This window comes from Cervus elaphus, chromosome 23 (genome assembly GCF_910594005.1).
Source record: "Cervus elaphus chromosome 23, mCerEla1.1, whole genome shotgun sequence".
Taxonomy (NCBI): domain Eukaryota; kingdom Metazoa; phylum Chordata; class Mammalia; order Artiodactyla; family Cervidae; genus Cervus; species Cervus elaphus.
In genome coordinates this window covers 43,833,232-43,852,607 of record NC_057837.1, presented here as the reverse complement: position 1 = coordinate 43,852,607, position 19,376 = coordinate 43,833,232, and the positions used below count along the sequence as shown (strand labels likewise).

The 19,376-nt window shown below is 38.9% G+C and overlaps 1 protein-coding gene across 4 annotated transcripts in view; it reads right to left on the bottom strand.

The window, feature by feature from the left end:
• Positions 1-5,818: 5,818 nt before the first annotated feature.
• Positions 5,819-19,376, bottom strand: part of LOC122681803 (prostaglandin F synthase 1-like) — a 36,982-nt gene continuing 23,424 nt past the window's right edge. For 3 of the 4 annotated variants that reach the window (XM_043884252.1, XM_043884254.1, XM_043884253.1), the window contains exons 4-11: positions 17,991-18,158; positions 17,054-17,170; positions 16,040-16,186; positions 15,568-15,690; positions 12,764-12,873; positions 9,806-9,971; positions 8,196-8,278; positions 5,819-6,102 (exon numbers count right to left, since the gene is read on the bottom strand). In XM_043884252.1, coding sequence (XP_043740187.1) covers positions 6,060-6,102; positions 8,196-8,278; positions 9,806-9,971; positions 12,764-12,873; positions 15,568-15,690; positions 16,040-16,186; positions 17,054-17,170; positions 17,991-18,158 — 957 coding nt within the window. In that variant the 3' untranslated portion in view covers positions 5,819-6,059. The remainder of the gene's footprint in view (positions 6,103-8,195; positions 8,279-9,805; positions 9,972-12,763; positions 12,874-15,567; positions 15,691-16,039; positions 16,187-17,053; positions 17,171-17,990; positions 18,159-19,376) is intronic. The other variant, XM_043884255.1, reaches the window with a different exon arrangement.

The following is a 19,376-nucleotide window of genomic DNA, read 5'->3' as shown; positions in this document are numbered from 1 at the left end:
GAATGCACAAAGGACTTGTGACAATGGCTGTCTCTGTGGAGCTAGTCCCTGATGATGCGGGTACTCCCAAGCCTTGGTTCTGTATGTAGACTAGAGTATGTTCTTCAGCTACAATTTTCAAAGAAAGATCAATTTGAAGAGGAACGAATAACTGTGTTTTCTTTTTATTCATCTGAATTTGTAGGTGGAAACCATGAACACTATATTGAGAAGACTTTCCTAGTTATCAGAACAATAGGTGTCCTTACTCCAGGACTTGAAGAAATTTTTCTGATTGAAGATGGAGTGGATGAACACCCAGCAGATGTTAGAATGCATGTTACCTGAGAAGAGCTCCTTGAATGCTGGCTTGCAACTCTGAGCATTTCCTATACCTTATTATCAACCCCTTCTAGCTCAGTTGGTAAAGAATCCTCCTGCAAGGCAAGAGACCCCAGTTTGATTCCTGGGTCAGGAAGATCTGCTGAAGAAGGGGTAGGCTACCCACTCCAGTATTCTTGGGTTTCCCTTGTGGCTCAGCCGGTAAAGAATCTGCCCGCAACGTGGGAGACCTGGGTTCGATCCCTGGGTTGGGAATATCCCCTGGAGAAGGGAAAGGCTACCCACTCCAATATTCTGGCCTGGAGAATTTCATGGACTGTATAGTCTATGGGGACACAAGGAGTCAGACACAAGTGAGCAACGTTCACTTTCACTTTCTATAACAAACATGATGTTTATTGATGTAACAATTTATTCCTGTTGCGATCTGATCACAATTATTCTGTGACTGTGATTGGCCTTCAAGTTCCCTCAAACACTGAGATCCAGTAAGTGCGAGAATACAAAGATGAAGAAGAACAGGTGGTGGTTCTGAGCCATGGAGGGGAGGGAATGGAAACAGGATTGGGGGAATGTGACCAAAGCACCTGGACCACCATCACCTGGAGTTTACCATCATTCTCTCCCCACAGTTACTATGGTTTGGGATGCACCGTGTAGAAAACTGGAGTCAAAGAGAAACAGAAGTGGCTACTGGAGGGTGTGGAGAGAATATACCAGAGTGCTTGGTGTGCTGTTTGTGGAACAATGTGTTTCCATTCTTGTGTGTCGGCTGTTCAAATTTCTACCATGTCTAAGTCTGCCAGTTCAAGATATAAATCCAAATGCTCTTAGGAAACACTTCGAATTCAGTAGGGAAGAGAAATGGTGGTAGTCAAGACAAACTCAGAGTGAGGAAATAGAGAAAACTTTAAATTTTGCACCACTAGGAGGGATAATCAAAAGATTAATTTTGGAAATATTAAGCTTTGATGAGCAAAGATCACCAGGTGACCTTGGCAACTGAGCCAAGCAATTTGAGCGAAAGTTTTAGGGTGTTTCCAGGAAGTTCCACTCCATTCAACTCTATCAGAAATATAATTTGCAAAGATTTTCTATCTCATTCTGTGGATTGACTTCTCATAATTTCCTTTGATATGAAAAATATTTGAATTTTGACAAATGCTAATTTATCTAGTTTTTCCTTTGGTGACATACCCAAGAAGTCATAGCCAAATCCAATGTCATGAAACCATTCCTCAATGTTTTCTTCTAAGGGCTTCATACCTGTATCTTGCAAGTTTGGGTCTTAGACGCATTTTGAGGTTTCTATGTGTATGTGTGTCTGTGTGGTTTAAGGTAGAGAGGTCTAACTTTATTCTTTTGTAGATTGATGCATAGTTTTATCAGCATTGTTTGTTGAAAAAACTGCACTTTTCCCATAAATGGTCTTAGACAACCTTGTCAAACAACATTAATTTGTGTTAATTTTTGTATTCTGTTCTATTTCACTGGTCTTTCTATATGACTTTACCCCATTATTCATGTTATTTTGATGATAATAGCTTTACTGTAAGTTATGAAATCTGTAATTGTGAGAAATCTAAATGTGCTCTCTTTTTATTTTTTCTTTTCCAAGACTTGCTGGGGTATATATAAAGTTCTATCAAATGTATAGATCACTTTGGTTAGTATTGTCATTTTAATATTCATGAACATGGTTAACTTGCTAATATTTGTGTCTTTATTTTCTTCAAACAAAATTTTGAAATGACACATTTCTTTTCTCTTTTGGTTATTTCTGAGTATTTTTGATAATATTTTCAGTGAAATTGGTCTTTAAATTTTCTTCCCAGACTGTTCATCCTTCATATATAGAATGGAAATGATTTTTCTGTGTTGACATTTTATCCTACACTTTTGCTGTAATTGTTCTTTAGCTCTAAGCAGTTTTTTTTTTTAATTTTACCTTTATGGATTTCTACACACATGATTATGTCATCTCAGAACAGAGATAATTTTAGTTATTTTGAAGTATAGTATTTCTTTTTTGTTTGTCTTCTTATTTTAGTTGAAACTACCAATTCTATGTTGACTGGAAGAGGCACATGCAAGTAAAATTTCATATTATTCATCATAACAATAAATACTTTTCAGAGTGAAGAAAGAGGACAAGAGGAAGTCAGGGAGGAAAGAGGAGTCTTGAACTATACACAAGCATTCTCTTGTGCCACACGTAAACAATTACTTTTATTTCTCCTCAATCACGCCCTTGAAGAGACTCATCAGTGTACATAGAACAGCAAATATTTGCTCATCAAATGGTATGTTGGTGTGGATTTTTTTAAGAAATAAAATTTTGAGGCCAGTATTATTTGTCTCTAAGAGGTGGTCTCATTTAGTGGTTTTCAGTGGTGTGAGTGGGCTGATACTGTGTTGGCAGTTGTTGAAGAAGAAAGTGGAATCAAGAGGTGAGGTTCCTTGTTAGGGGAGATGTCTGCCTGCCTCTGAAATCAGAGAAACAGTCCCCAGAGAAGGGAAAACCTATGATGCCGCAGATGGAGGTGGGTTCATTTGAACCACATCCACATTAGCTACTGTTGCTGCTCCAACAAATGACCAAAAACTTTGTGGCCTGAAACAATACGTTACATTTCTGGAGTTCAGAAATTCAACATCTTGTTCAGTGGGCTAGCAGGTCTGCATGTCTTCTTGAGTTCTTAGGGGAAAACCTACTTGGTTGCCTTTTCCAGCTCCTAGAGAACTCCTTCATCCATTGCCTTGGGGACTATTTCACCATCTTCAAAGCCATCTGCATAGCCTCTTTGGCTTAGTTGGGTTAAAGCTCAACATTCAGAAAACTAAGATCATGGTATCCGGTCCCATCATTTCATGGCAAATAGATAGGGAAACAGTGTAAACAGCGTCAGACTTTTTTGGGAGGGCTCCAAAATCATTGCAGATGGTGACTGCAGCGATGCTATTAAAAGACACTTGCTCCTTGGAAGGAAAGTTGTGGCCAACCTTGACAACATATTAAAAAGCAGAGACATAACTTTGCCAACAAAGGTCCATCTAGTTAAGGCTATGGTTTTTCCAGTAGTCATGTAAGGATGTGAAAGTTGGACTATAAAGAAAGCTGAGCGCCGAACAATTGATGCTTTTGAACTGTGGTGTTGGAGAAGACTCTTGAGAGTCCCTTGGACTGCAAGGAGATCTAACCAGTCCATCCTAAAGGAGATGAGTCCTGAGTGTTCATTGGAAGAACTGATGTAGAAGCTGAAACTACAATCCTTTAGCCACCTGATGCAAAGAGCTGACTCATTTGAAAAGACCCTGATGCTGGGAAAGATTGATGGTGGGAGGAGAAGGTGTCGACAGAGGATGAGATTTTTCGATGGCATCACCAACTCAATGGTCATGAGTTCGGGTAAACTCTGGAAGTTGGTGATGGACAGGGAAGCCTGGTGTGCTGCAGTGTATGGGGTCGCAAAGAGTTGGACATGACTGAGCGCATGAACTGAACTGAACTGATAGCCTCTTTGAGTCTCTCATCTGAAGCTCCTATATTCCTACCTCCTCTCTGACTATAACCCTCCCAGGTCCCATGTATGAGAGATTCATGATGACACTAGGCTTACCCAGGTAATCCAGGAACATTCCAATTCCTTTATCTTAATTACTTTACAGATAATTTCTTTATCTATATAAGATAAAGATAATTAACTCTTTTTTTAAAATTTATTTATTTATTTTTATTAGTTGGAGGCTAATTACTTTACAATATTGTAGTGGGTTTTGTCATACATTGACATTAATCTTTATCTTAAAGTCCTTCTAACCTGTCAGTTCAGGTAGCTGTTCTGCTCAACACCTGTATTATTTTCCATTTCTCTGAGACTAAACTCCTTTCTAAAGCCTAATGACACAGGCCCCCTGGCCCCACTGGTCCTCTGGCCTTATCTTCAATTCCTATCTCTCCACCTCACTGAACTCCACCCACATCAGCTGACTTTCTGGCCCTTAAATGTTGCGTAACACTCTTTCTTCCTGAACTTAGCATTTTCTGTTCCAGGGAAATGAAGGGAGCCAGTATCTCTGTTTCAAGGCTGTTTCTTGTACAAATGAAAGGTTGTGTGGGATGAAGGGTAGTTGGTGCCTAACAGATGTACAGAAATGTGAGAGATTATGCAGAATTATCTCCAAGAAACACTTACCCATCTCTAACAGCTAAGTACTCCTGATTTCATTCATAGTCTCATCCTCCACTAGACTATCAACTAAAGACATTTCTTATTTTAATTATTGATATTTATTGATAAAACAATGTCCTACTAAAGAATGTTCAATAAAGTTTGCTGACTAAATAAATGACAAAACATGTAAGAACTAACTAAAATACTGAGCAAAAATAATATATATATATATATATATATGTATACATATGTCTGAATCATATTGCTATACAGCAGAAATTAACACAACATTTTAAGTCAACTATACTTCAATAAATTTTTTAAAATAATAAATAACTTCTAATAGTTTTGGGGTTTTGTTTTTTAATATTTATTTGGCTGCACTGGGTCTTCATTGGGGCACACAGGATCTTCAGTTGCAGCTTGTGAGAGAGTTGAATTACAATGTTTTGTTAATTTCTGCTGTGCAGCAAAGCGATTCAGTTATACATACAAATATATATATATATATATATATTCTTTTTCATATTCTTTTCCTTTATATTTACCATAGGATATTGAATATATAATAGCTCCCTATGTGATTATAATAGCTCCTCCAACAGTAGAACAGTACAACAACTTTGTTGTTTATCCATTCTATATATACCAATTTGCATCCGCTCACCCCAAACTCCCAATCCAACCCTCTCATACCCCCTTCCCCCTTGGAAACCACCAGGTGATACTTGACAGCTTACAGAAATACTTATGTTAAGTAAAAAATAAGTATACAACCTGTATATTGAAGATGATTTCAAATTGTAAATAAGTAAACACACACATTTTTATAGGTAAGTCATCAAAGTATGAAATGAAATGTATTTATTTCATGACAAAAAATTTTAAGCATAAAAAGTTCTTCTCTGCCCTTTGACTTCATCTCTCCCTCACTGTGAGTTGTGTGTCTGCATTATGCATGGACCAGACCTCCCCCATCAGTGGGAACACCTGCTCAACCATGAAAAGCAACTTTCTCCCAGCATCAGTAAGACAGCTCCTTAAAAGGTAAATTCCTTCTTGACCTTGTAAGGGCTCACATGATCCACCATAATGATGCTTAGATCTGGATTACGTATACTGTTAATAATGTGTTTTCATGCAGAGCCCTCTGTCTCAAAACCTTCCATACCTGTGCCTGACTTCTAGAGGACAGAACAGTTCTCAGAGCTTCCTGGGTTACAGTTTTCAAATTTGACTCAAATAAAATTTTCCATTTCTTTCTTAGGTCGACTGATGCATTTTTCCACACAGGAAAACACACCAAACTTATTAAATGGGTTAGTCAGAGGTTATCTTTATTTTCTATCATTTCCCTTTTATTTTCCAAATATTTTGTTATCAGGAAAAATGAATATCCTTATTTGAAATCTTTATTATTTCACAAAATGTTTTTTTTTTTAATAAAAGCAAGCTTTCAGAAGTTCAGACACTTCTTTCAAACACCTCCACCAAGTACAGAAATGCTCTTCACAGCCCTAGAAGCCAGAAATTCTAGTAGAATGCATGGTAGATATCTCATAGCTAATATTCTTCAGAATATGGGTACTCAGGGTGATCGATAACACTGGAAGAGAAAGAGGAGTACTAATTTATTAAATCAGTCATGTTGTCATAGCGAGTATTACTCTGTGATGTGGTCATGATGGGCTAAAACTTGAAATCTATGAAACACGTCCCTCCTTCTCCCCCAGCAAGCACACATGCAGGTGTCTGCTCCATGTGCACACGGCACCTGCACATCCAGTCCCAACACTCACGTGTAATATTCACTCCACAGTGACAGGTAGTTTGACTCAGGTTACAATTTGTATGATAGCACAAGACCTATGGCTAACTGTGGAGGTCATTTCAGTCCTGGGTGTAACTTTTGACCCAAAATGATGAGAATAATCACAGTTAAAGAATTAGTTGCTCTTTTTCATACATCCATCAAAAAAAAATATCAAGCATCACCCAAAAATACAGGGTGCATCCATTAAAGAATTTCCAATTTATTGAAGAGATGCCAAGTACACCTAAATAATCATAACTACCAAATATGATTACTGCTTTCTTAATTTATAATTTATAAGAACACTTCTTATTCATTTGTTAGTATTACTGCTATTTTCTGTTTTTTCTCATGTTCTGATTTTTCTTTCTAAATTTGTCCTTTTCAGCTCAATTCATTAAAAAGTGTATTCTGAGCAAATCCATGTGCCAGGAGCTGTGCTGTTGACATAAAGTCACAAAGATAAATAAGTCTAGGCATTCAAGACTAATGAAGGAGAGCATAGATTTGTACTTAAAATCTTTTGAGTACAGAAAAGTAGCTTTACACATTTTATTCATTTATCATGTGTTTTCTTAGAATTATGATATAGCTTTACAAACAAGAAGGGGAGTTTTGAGATCTTTCATTTGAAACTGTCTTCATTTTATCACTAATTTGTGTTCCCTTCTCTCTAAACTCCCTTGCAGCTTCTCTCTGATTAGTCTTCTATCTCTTCAATCCTGGCATCCTTCTGCAGTAATTAGCTGGAATTCTGCATTAGTAAATAAGTCAAAGTCCAGGAGGTGGAGGCTCCCCAGGGGATGGGCCGGTGATGGACAAAGGCCACACTGGGCTGAGTCTTGACTCAGGAAACCAGAGACCTGGATGATCTTACCTGGGTGTGCCCTGCTAAGGACACAGCAGTCACTCACTAGAAGGTTAGTTAAGCTCATGCTCTATGGGTAATTTAGCTTTGTGAGATAACAAGGATGAGGACATGGGAGTTGTAATAGGGGTAAAAGCCCAGTGAAGAGATAAACATGACATAAATAGATGGTGTCTTGGAAAAGAAATGCCCTTTAGGGAGAAAATCCACCAGACACTAGAAGGAAGGGTGGAGGCAGGTCCACTGTGAATTCTCAGCACTGCTGCATGTTGCCCTTCATGGGCTCCCCTCCATAAAAACATTGATATGACATTTTACAACTGTGTTAGGATAAAAATGAATATGGGCTTCTCTGGTATCTCAGACTGTAAATAATCTGCCTGCTATATGGGACACCAGGGTTCAATCCCTAGGTTGGGAAGATCACCTGGAGGAGGGAATGGCAATCCACTCCAATATTCTTGCTTGGAGAATTTCATGAACAGAGGAACCTGGTGGGGCTACAGTCCAGGGGTCACAATAGAGTCAGATACAACTGAACAGCTAACACTTTCATTTTCAATTTCAAACAGGAATATAATCCAGGACAGATTCATTATTACACAGTCACTATTAATCTGATCATTTCACTCAATTTTAAAAAGAATTAAGTATGAACATTTTTTCATAGAGCTTTAAAGTACTAGGCACTGTGCTCCATGTGTCTACTGGGTCCCTCAGCCCTGCGAGCTGGTACACCAGGCACAGCAATTAGGGGCACAAAGTAGTGAATTCACCACGGTGTCAACTGTGGGGATTTTACTGATGGGCTGTCCTGGGCCCCAATTATATTTCTGTTAGTCAGAGACAGAGCCCTGGAGGGAACCTCTGGTCTGAGGTCTACAGGAAGCATCTGGTTTACTCTTACACTGGAAATTAGAACAGTCTTCCTAGAATTAAGCTTTTAAAAATCCTCGTTCCCCTGCTGATCTGCCTGTTACAGTAAATAGTGTATGTGAAACATCTGCAAGTCACTTACGATAGAAATTCATAATATCTCATATTTCCATTCATGCCATCGATTGCTTTCATGTCTTCTGGAGTCAGTTCAAAGTCAAACACCTGGAAGGAAAGAATAACATCAACCTCTCCTCCAAGCACCCGGCCTCCCCCTGGGGACTGGAGGAGTTTCCACGGAGGAGACAAGAGGGAACAGGGAAGCCGAGTCTGTCCTCAGCTTCCAGGTGAACAAGCCTGGGACCCTCTGCTGAGTTCTCACCTCTTCTTCCCACACCTTCTCCTTCTCTGTCCACCTCACAAACATTACAGTGCTTCAGCCTTTCTAAGTGAATCACTTGAAACAGAAAACAAACTAAACTCCTCTTTTTCCAAACACACAGCCTTTGGACACTCCAGACTGAGAATCTGCTCCCAGAAAAAGTGGTGAGTCATTTCTGAGCCCAGACGTGAAGATCTTTCCCCATTCACTGATGAGGGGGCATAGTGCTGTGCTGAAGCACGCTAACCTGTGAAGAACCGGTTAGTTGCCACAGATAAGCCAAATATATATGAAAATATATACAGAGAAGTGTTCAGGCTCCTCTGACAAGAGCCACATCCACCTGCTAAAGCAGAGCTGCTGAGTTGCTCTGCACTGAACTGCAAATGCACGAGAGAGCCCAGCCAAGAAGACTACAGCTAAGCTGAGTGCAGGCTGTTTGCCAAACCATAGAATCAAGAGACAAACATAACTGATCTCTGCATTAAATCTTGAAATTGGGGAGAGTTTCCTGTACAGCTATGGCTAAGGGTACAACAATGGTCTCCTACACACAAATCAAAAGACAACTCAGCAAAATGGACAGTCTTGCATAGGAACTTTGCAACAGCAGAAACTCAAGGAGATTAAATGCATGAAAGTGAAACATTAGTATTTAGGGAAATGCAAAACAATACCACAATGATTTGTTAGTTCAGGATCACTGCTATAATTTGTATGGCCCCAAATTCACATGATGGGACCTCACCCCACTGAGATGGTGTTACAAATTGGAGCCTTTGAGGGTGATTAGGTCATGATGGTGGAGCCCTCAAGAATGCGATTTAAATGATATCATATTCATATAACAGACTTGGGAGAGCTCTGTTGCCCCCTCCACAATGTTAAGATACAAAGGAAAGCCTGTGACCTGGAGGAGGGCCCTCACCTGACCACACAGGCACTCTGACCTCAGACCTCCAGCTTTAGAACTGTGAGAAACAAATATCATTTTTTTCTAAGCCACCCGATCTTAAGTATTTTGTTAGAGCAGCCTAAATGGTCTGCTCTAATCAAATAATGTAATTTTGTCAATTGAGAATGAAGAAAATAAGATGTCATTTGTACAAGGTGACAGAATAAATTAGAGACACAGTGCTGGAACTAAAATCTCTATTTTCTGTCCAACCTGAACCCTCTCCAGCCGTGCCGCCTCTCCTGTTGCCACGGCAGGAGGAGAAAACCATCAGAAACACACACAAGGCATTCATGCACCGGAAAAAACAGGTAACTTGTCTAGACTCAAGGATAGTCCGAGAGCTGGACAAAGAATGACCCTCATGAAGGATATTCCTTAGGAGCCCTCTGCCCATAGCCCCACTCATCATCACCTGTATGTTCTCTTTGATCCTCTTCTTATTGAAACTCTTGGCCAGAACCACAACCCCACGTTGTATCTGGTAGCGAAGGGCAACCAGAGCTGGGGTTTGCTTGTGCTTTTTGGCAATGGCACAAAGAACCGGGTCCTCCAAAAGATTAGGGTGGTTCGGGTTCACCCTGGAAGGAAATTCAAAAATGCTGAGGAGTTGAGACTGAATATTCAGTTTCTAAGGAGGCTTCTCAAATAGACAAAATAGGTCTACTCTAGACCAGTGCTTCTTAAAGGGTGGTCCAGGGACCAGAAACACCAGTATCACCTGGGATCTTGTTAGAAATACAAATTCCATGGCTTAGCAGAAGACAAACTGAATCAGAACTTCAACTGTGTCATTTCCCAATCTGCATTTACAAAGTTCTCCCAGTCATTTGGATGCATGCTTGAGCTGAGATCAGTACTGCCAAACTTGTGGATTTTTTCTTTTTTCTGTTTTACTTCTCAGTGGTTTTTTTTCTTTAACAATCATAGCTCTAAAATAAGTACAAGGGCAATAAAATAAAAAGAGATGGAGCCAGGGAAATGTTTTTGTTTTTAAATTTCACTTTTCTCAAGTGTTGATAAAAATTGAGTAGTCCAAAAATGAGAACTTTTTATTTCATCATTATTTGCATTGTGCAATACTCCTACAAATAAATTTTCACTAAAATGATTCAATTTGTTATTTTTTTCTATCATCATAGATCTGGGTTGTTGTTAATCACTCAGTCATGTCTGACTATTTGTGACCCTGTGGACTGCAGCATGCCAGGCTTATCTGTCCTTCACCACATCCTGGAGCTTGTTCAAACTCATGTCCACTGAGTCAGTTATCCATCCCACCATCTTGTCCTCTGTCATCCCATTCTTCTCCTGCTTTCAATCTTTCCCAAATCAAGGTCTTTTCTAATGAGTTGGTTCTTTGCATCATGTGGCCAAAGTATTGGAGCTTCAGTCAACATCAGTCCTTCTAATGAATATTCAGGACTAATTTCCTTTAGGATTGACTGGTTTGATCTCCTTGCAGTCCCTGGGAGGTACATTTCTTATCCTTATTTTAGATATAAGGTGAGAGAGACTTGGACACGTTTATTACTAGCACTGTGTTCATTTGTTAAAAAATAAGTAAGTCATGACTTAAGTTTATCTCTTAAGTGTTCAATGCGGAGACACTTGCTTTAAAATCTACATACAACAAGACACATGAAATGTAAAAAAATCAATTTGACTTGTGATGGTAAGACAAAACAGAAGGATTATGTCCCATTTCTCTTCTCTTCCCTGTCAGTTAAAAGTTATCTGCAGAGCACTGTGTTCAGTTCAGTTCAGTTCAGCTACTCAGTCATGTTTGACTCTGCAACCCCTTGGACTGCAGCACGCTAGTCCTCCCTGTCCATCACCAACTCCCAGAGTTTACTCAAACTCATGTCTATTGAGTTGGTGATGCCATCCAACCATCTCATCTTCTGTCATCCCCTTTTCCTCCTGTCTTCAATCTTTCCCAGCATCAGGGGCTTTTCAAATGAGTCAGCTCTTTGCATCAGGTGGCCAAAGTAATGGAGTTTCAGCATCAGCATCAGTCCTTCCAATGAATATTCAGGACTGATTTCCTTTAGGATGGACTATTTTGATCTCCTTGCAGTCCAAGGGACCCTCAAGAGTCTTCTCCAACACCACAGTTCAAAAGCATCAATTCTTCGGCACTCAGCTTTATTTATAGTCCAACTTTCACATCTTTACATAACTACTGGAAAAACCAGAGCTTTGACTAGGTGGACCTTTGTTGGCAAAGTAATGTCTCTGCTTTTTAATATTCTGTCTAGGTATGTCATAACTTTTCTTCCAAGGAGCAAGGGTCTTTTAATTTCGTGGCTGCAGTAATCATCTGCAGTGATTTTGGAGCCCCCCCCAAATAAACACTTTAAGTGTTTTCATTGTTTCCCCATCTATTTGCCATGATGTGATTGGACTGGGTCAACATTTCTTAATGTTGAGTTTTAAGCCAGCTTTTTCACTCTCCTCTTTCACTTTCATCAAGAGGCTCTTTAGCTCTTCTTCACTTTCTGCCATAATGGTGGTGTCAAATGCATATCTGAGGTTATTGATATTTCTCCCAGAAATCTTGATTCCAGCTTGTGCTTCATCCAACCCAGCATTCTGCATGATGTTCTCAGCATATAAATTAAATAAGCAGGGTGACAATATACAGGTTTGATGTATTCCTTTACTGATTTGGAACCATTCTTTTGTTCCATGTAAAGCTCTAACTGTTGCTTCTTGACCTGCCTACAGATTTCTCAGTAGGCAGCTCATGTGGTCTGGTATCCTGTCTCTTTAAGAATTTTCCACAGTGTTGTGATCCATACAGTCAAAGGCTTTGGTATAGTCAATAAACCAGAAGTAGATGTTTTTCTGGAACTCTCTTGCTTTTTTGATCATCTAATGGATGTTGGATAGTTGATCTCTGGTTCCTCTACCTTTTCTAAATCCAGCTTGAATATCTGGAAGTTCATGTACTGTTTAAGCCTAGCTTGGAGAATTTTGAACATTACTTTGCTAGCATGTGCAATGAGTGCAATTGTGTGGTAATTTGAGCATTCTTTTGCATTGCCTTTCTTTGGGACTGGAATGAAAACTGACCTTTTCCAGTCTTGTGGAACCCCATGAACAGTATGAAAAAAGCACTGTGTACATTATTATAAAAATATTTCACCAAAATTTGAGTTTTATGGACTTCCCTGGTTGTCCAGTGGTTAAGACCATCTTCCAGTCCAGGAGTTGGGGGTTTGATCCCTGGTCAGGGAGCTAAGATCCCACATGCTTTAAAGCCCCCAAACCAAAACAGAAAACAGAAACAGCATTGTAACAAATTCAGTAAAGACTTTAAAAATTGAGTTTCAGAGTAACTTCCTGTGGCCTTCAGTAATGTTCATACCATTGTGATAACCGTTGGGCTCCCAGAGCACCATAGGCAACTAGGACAATATCGTGTGACTTGCAGAACTCCAGCAGTTTGCTCTGGTTGAGATAAGGGTGACATTCCACCTGTAGAATGCCAACAGACAAGAGTGTCAAGTTATATGAAAAGGTAATATGCCAGAGGAAGCTTAAAAGCAAAAATTACATATGCTAAAGAAAAATAACTGTGCAAATCAAGTTACAACTGGAAACGTTAACCTCAAGTAATGATTTTTTTAAAAAAACAAATTTTATCTCTGTTCCCTGAAAAGAAATTAAAAAAATAATAATAATTCCTGAGAACAAGCAACCCTAGGAAGCAGATCTTGGTTACTAAATACCACTGAACCCCACCAAGACATATGCCTAATTCCAGACTGGAGGCAGAAAAAGAGCTGTTAGAATCTTGGCACTATAGGATCTAATGTGATGGGAGGGGATCTAGTGTGATGGGAGGGGGAGGTCCCACTGGTGGCATTTGGGTAAACTTGAGCATCAAAAAGAATCATGAGTGAAAACAAATGTAGCACACAGAGTCAATAAAAATCCCTGAGGCTCTAATGATGAGAGTGGGAGAAAGAACAAAACTATTTTCCTCCATGGATGGTATTACAATAAATCCTTTCTCAGAAAGTGACAGTTAACGGGAAGGAGTTAAGTTTTTACCCTGTCTTACAGGAATAAGTGCATTTTATGTTGATTTAATGAGGGAATTTTGTCTTTACAGTAAAATGTCAGGTCAGGAGATTAAAAATATTGCTTAAAATTGAAAATATTGAAAAACATCCCAATGAAATAATTAATGCAGGTGAAAGTCATTGAAGGATTCTCAACCGTTTTGTGAAAATTTGGGGGAAATCAAAATTCCCCTGGTCCAAGTTATTATCCAACAGATAACTCAATAATTTCAACAGGAAAATACACACTTCCAAACAAAAAAATCTAGCTACCAGTAGCTTTACCAGGAGAAAAAAATATCACTACTCACATAAGGACAACTTGTCATCACATGCTTCCTACTCAGGTGTATGTGAGAGGCACAGCACTCAAAGGACACCCATGGCTGATTCATGTAAATGTATGGCAAAAACCACCACAATATTGTAAAGTAATTAGCCTCCAATTAAAATAAATCTTAAAAAAGTAAAGATTTATGGAGAATGTCCTTGCCCATCAGAACAAGGGGGAAAAAAAGGACATTTTCTTGTCAAATGTTTAACCTTAATGTAGTAAGAAGTTCAGATTTAACTACTAATTTACATAAACTAGAAACAAACAAGTTAATTAATGTCACAAAGTAATGATGATAAATACAGTGTGTTGTTGAGAACTTGTCTCACTATCTTCATGACATAATGATTGAGTGACCATTCTAGGTTAAAAACCATGAAAAATATGACTCAAAGTGACATGCGAACCACATCAGGTCCAGATCATTAAAACATAATATATATATATTTATTATATAAATGCATAGAATTAAATATATATATTTATATACACACATATATATATACACACACACACACTGTTGTATCTTTAACTGTTCTAATATCTGAAATTTTTCACAATGAAAATATGGAAGTAAAACTGATACCAGAATGACATTAAGTTATATAACTAAAAAAACCTTTTATAAAAAACTCTTAACTTTTATAACTAAAAAAAATATATACATATATTTCTTGAATTGTGTAAACTGCACTTTCAATATAACATTCTTTTTCCTTGACTCCAAACTGTAAATTAAAGACATTATGTTGCATACGAAATAAGACCATTGCAGAAGGGTGAAGATTACATGACACATGTATCACATCTCAGTTATATGGCATATCTTGATCTGTCAAACTTAAGATTAAACAGCAGAGAGATTGTCGCCAGGGGCTGGGATGAGTGGGGAATCCAGAATCGATAAGCATGATGTGAAGTCTCAATTATACAAGATGAATGAATTTTAGATCTGCTTCCAACACTGTCCCTATAATAAACAACACTGTATTATATTATATGGATACTTAAAAACTTGCTATGAGGTTAGGTCTCATGGTCTTCTTTTACCACAGTAAGGTAAAAAATAGAACCAAAAAAGTACGAGTACAAAAACAGAAATAGAAAAATGAGTTTATCAGTTAATTTTGTGATGGACATTGATGGGAGAACCAGTCCAAGCTTGAGTAAATCACAAGGTGTGCTCTATGATTAAGTATCCCTGAATGTACATTTCATCAGTGGCTAGTATCACCATCATCCTTTAACTTCATCCATCAAACTTGATGAGCTTTCATAGCCTCCAGCAAACTTTGCTGAAGACCCATAAATGAAGAGAAATCAAGACAAAGGATTCAAGCATTCAAACTCCACACAAACTCTTAACACCCATCTCAGCTGATTTTTCTCTTTGTTTACTTCCTGTTCCATGTTTCCTTAATGTACATAGTTCCCTCCGAGACACTTTCACATCTGATTTCTGGTCATGCTTTAAGCTCAGGGGAAAACCCCTTCCTCTAAGTTCTGGGTGTTGAGTCTAACTCCCTTTCACTTTCCTCAGTTCCTACCCACAATTTAGCAGGAAGCCCTCCCCGCCTTCTCCACCCAGACTTTATCAGTCAGAGATACTGTTATGGATTCTATTCACACTGTCCAGACAGAGGCTCTGCTCTCTAAAATCCTCTGTCCACAATGGTCAGATGAACAGGGGGGAAGGACAGACAGACATCTGGCTCCAGTGCAAGAAGGAGGTTCTGAAGAGCAGGAGGGAGAGGAGTCAAGACTGTTCACCTGGTTGCAGACGGGCTTGTACTTGAGCCCCGGCTTGTTCAGGATCTTCTCCAGTTGCTTGTGGTTGAAGTTGGACACCCCGATGGACTTGGTCAGCCCTGCGTCCTTACACTTCTCCAGGGCCTGGGAGGGAGGGGTGGTGAACAATCATGAACAGTCACTTGGAATGGGCAATAAAACAAGATTAATGGCTGAAAAAAAATTGTTAAAAAAGTGTCTCTTGTCAAAAATTAGCATTGTTTAAAAGGAAGAAAAAAGTGGAAGAAGTTCATGACCCAAGAAGAATTACAGTTAGAAAAACCCTGCAAAAGACATAATACATGGAAAGAAATAAATGCCTATGCTACCATCCCAAATTCTCCTCCACTGTTCTCTGTGAACATTTCAGCAATAGTTTCCTCTCCACAACCCTAGCATCCCAGCCCTTAGATTCATGAACCGCTGGATTTGATGGTCCACAGCCCATTCTCACAAGTGGAAGAAATGAAGGCGGTTCCCTCTCTCCTGGCTCCTCCCCTGGTTCTCTCCTCCTTGGACTCACTTCCCACGTGTGACAGAGATCCACTGAGTCAAGCATCAGTTTTCCATCTTCATCAGTTGGCAAAATTTGTTCCCCTGGCTGGAATAGAAGCAGTCGTTCTAGAGATGTTACAAAACAGTTTCCCCACACTTAGCCAGACAGCCAGGCATGTCTAGGACCTGGGCATCAAACCTCTTTGAGGTAGGTTTACAACACTCTAGATACTAATATTTGCAAACTGCTTTACAAATGGAGTTTTGAGCAATGTGTTTAGAAGGCAATTTTCCACGAATCTCTTTCACTTGCATTTTGATGAATACAATTTTCCTACATTCTAATGGGGACTGTCAATGATTTATTTCAATTTTTTTTTCTGCCTCTTTTACTTTCCTCTTGCAAAATGCCTCTATTGTGCTGGGAGTGACTGTAAGTTATGTCTTACTTCTGGCATTAAAATTGCAAACTTGATCTGGGCTAAATATCAGACTTCCTTTTCCCTTTGAGCATCAGGTGCCCTAGGGCAGGCATATGAACCAGCAAGGCTCTCCTTAGGTTGATATGGAATGTGGAAGATCCAGACATGCTCTCAAATGTTCATGACCATGAGCTTTGAGGCCCCAAGGCCATATTTGCCACCAATCAAAAATGTTCAGTGAAAATAAAGTAAACCAAGAGTAATGTCATGATAAGAAATAGAAAAATGGAGCTATTTCTAAAAGTCCTGCAACTCAACTTTCCTCTGTAGAGTACATCCTACACTGTACTATGAAAAATACTTAAGTACTATGAAAAATCTTAAGTAGTTAAGTACCATGAAAAAAATCTACTATGAAAAATCTTAAGTACTCAAGTAGTGAAGTATTATGAAAAAGAGTACTATGAAAAATCTTAAGCCAACCATCCATGGAAGATGACAGACATTGTGACACATGAAATAAGATAGAGGTGATCACACAAATTGCCAACCTTCAGAGCCACTGGAGTATGAATAAGATAGAGATCAACATAGTCCAGCTGAAGGCTTTTCAGTGACTTTTCCAAGGCTGATTGGACCAACTCTGGTTGAAGGGATGTGGTCCAAAGCTGCAGAGATTAAATAATAGATGTTACGTTAAATGAAGGCAGTAGGTAATTTTGTTTGTCTTGTTTCATTTAATGATTAAACATTTTTATTGGTTAGACATGGATGACCACTGGGAAAAATGCTCCTTTTTTTCTAGAGTTCCATTTTTTATCTAACCCACCCATGCAAACTTTATTATTTGACTGAACATATCATCAGTATATAATTCATAATAGAATGAAATTAATCAAGATAAATAACATTATAAAATAATTACCATGCTTATCATCTGAATTGTGTTTGATAGAGCGTAAAAGCACAAACTTAGTCTAATTCAATCAATCAGTCCTCTCAGAATTAATTAGCATTTTGTTTACACAACTGTAGGAAAAAAAGTAATTTGAGCGTATTAACATGAGAAGAACATAATTCAAGACACTTTGGCTAGATCTTGTGTAATATACAAAGTGCCTCTCCTAATGTTCTCTCTTACTCTTGGAGTTGAGAACTGAAATTCAGAATGTGAAGAAATTTGAGAAACTCACTCAGATGATAAGGAAAGCTATAATCTATTCACACTTCTGTATAATCCTTAGACCATAGTAAATCACACTTGTCTGATCTAGGCTTAGAGAAGGAAAGTGACTTTAAAATTTGAACATGGCAGTGAAGAGAGTTGCTGTCACTTTCTATTTTTGGCCAGGGGAGGAGGAAATAAATATGTGTGGAAAGAAAGCTGTATCAATAAACAACATTCACCTTATTACTGATCTTATTACATAATTGTCACCTGCATACAACTAGTTGTGCACATGTGCACACACACAACACACAAAGCACCTTTGAAGTGTAGAATATGTCTTCTCTCTTCACAGTGCCATCGGCAATCTTGCTTCGAATGGCCTGGCCAACATACTCTTCATTTTTGTACGCATAAGCACAGTCAATGTGGCGGAACCCAACCTCTATAGCGAATTTGGTAACCTCCAGAGCTTCTCTCTTAGGAACCTACATAAACAACAAAGGTAGGAATTGAAAATCCACATGATTAAGAAATTGCTGAGCCACAAGATTTGATCTTCCCAAGAGTCAACTTTTCTTTGTGCTTCTGGTTCATTCTGCATGTGTGGTGATGAATCCATGACAGTTTTCCTGAATGTTCCTGGTCAGTGATTAAATGGATGACCAGGAACCCTTCAATCCCAGGGGTTCAGTGGTTGATCACAGGTATCAGACGACCCCAGGAAAAACTCCAGATTCAGTGATTTTCTGGAAAAAAGTGTAAGACTTAGCATAAAGTTGTAGTCATGGATACAATTTATACCATGAGATGCTTGAAGCAAAATCCACAAAGGTATAAAGTACCTGGTAAAAGCATAAAGAAAGGAGTACGTCAAGGCTGTATATTGTCACCCTGCTTATGTAACATATGCGCAGTACATCATGCAAAATGCTGGCCTGAGTGAAGCACAAGCTAGAATCAAGATTGCCTGGAGAAATATCAGTAATTTCAGACATGCAGATGATACCACCCTTATGGCAGAAATTAATGGGACTAAAGAGCCTCTTGATGAAAGTGAAAGAGGAGAATGAAAAAGCTGGCTTAAAACTCAACATTCAAAAAACTAAGATAATGGCATCTGATCCCATCACTGCATGGCAAATAGATGGAGAAACAATGGAAACAGTGACAGAATTTATTTTCTTGGGCTTCAAAATCACTGCAGATGGTGATTGCACCATGAAATTTAAAAATGCTTGCTTCTTGGAAGAAGAAGCCAACCTAAGTAGCATAATAAAAAGCAGAGATATTACTTTGCCAGCAAAGGTCTGTCTAATCAAAGTTCCGGTTTTCCGGTAGTCATGTATGGATGTGAGATTTGGACTATAAATAAAGCTGAGTGCCAAAGAATTGATGCTTTTGAACTGTGGTATTGGAGAAGACTCTTGAGACCCTTGGACTGCAAGGAGATCAAACCAGTCCAACCTAAAGAAAATCAGTTCTGAATATTCATTGGAAGGACTGATGTTGAAGCTGAAACTCCAATATTTTGGCCACCTGATGTGAAGAACCGACTCATTGGAAAAGCCCCTGTTCCTGGGAAAGATTCAAGGTAGGAGGAGAAGGGGACAACAGAGGATGAGATGGTTGGATGGCATCACTGACTTGATGGACGTGAGTTTGAGCAAGCTCCAGGAGTTGGTGATGGACAGGGAAGCCTGGCA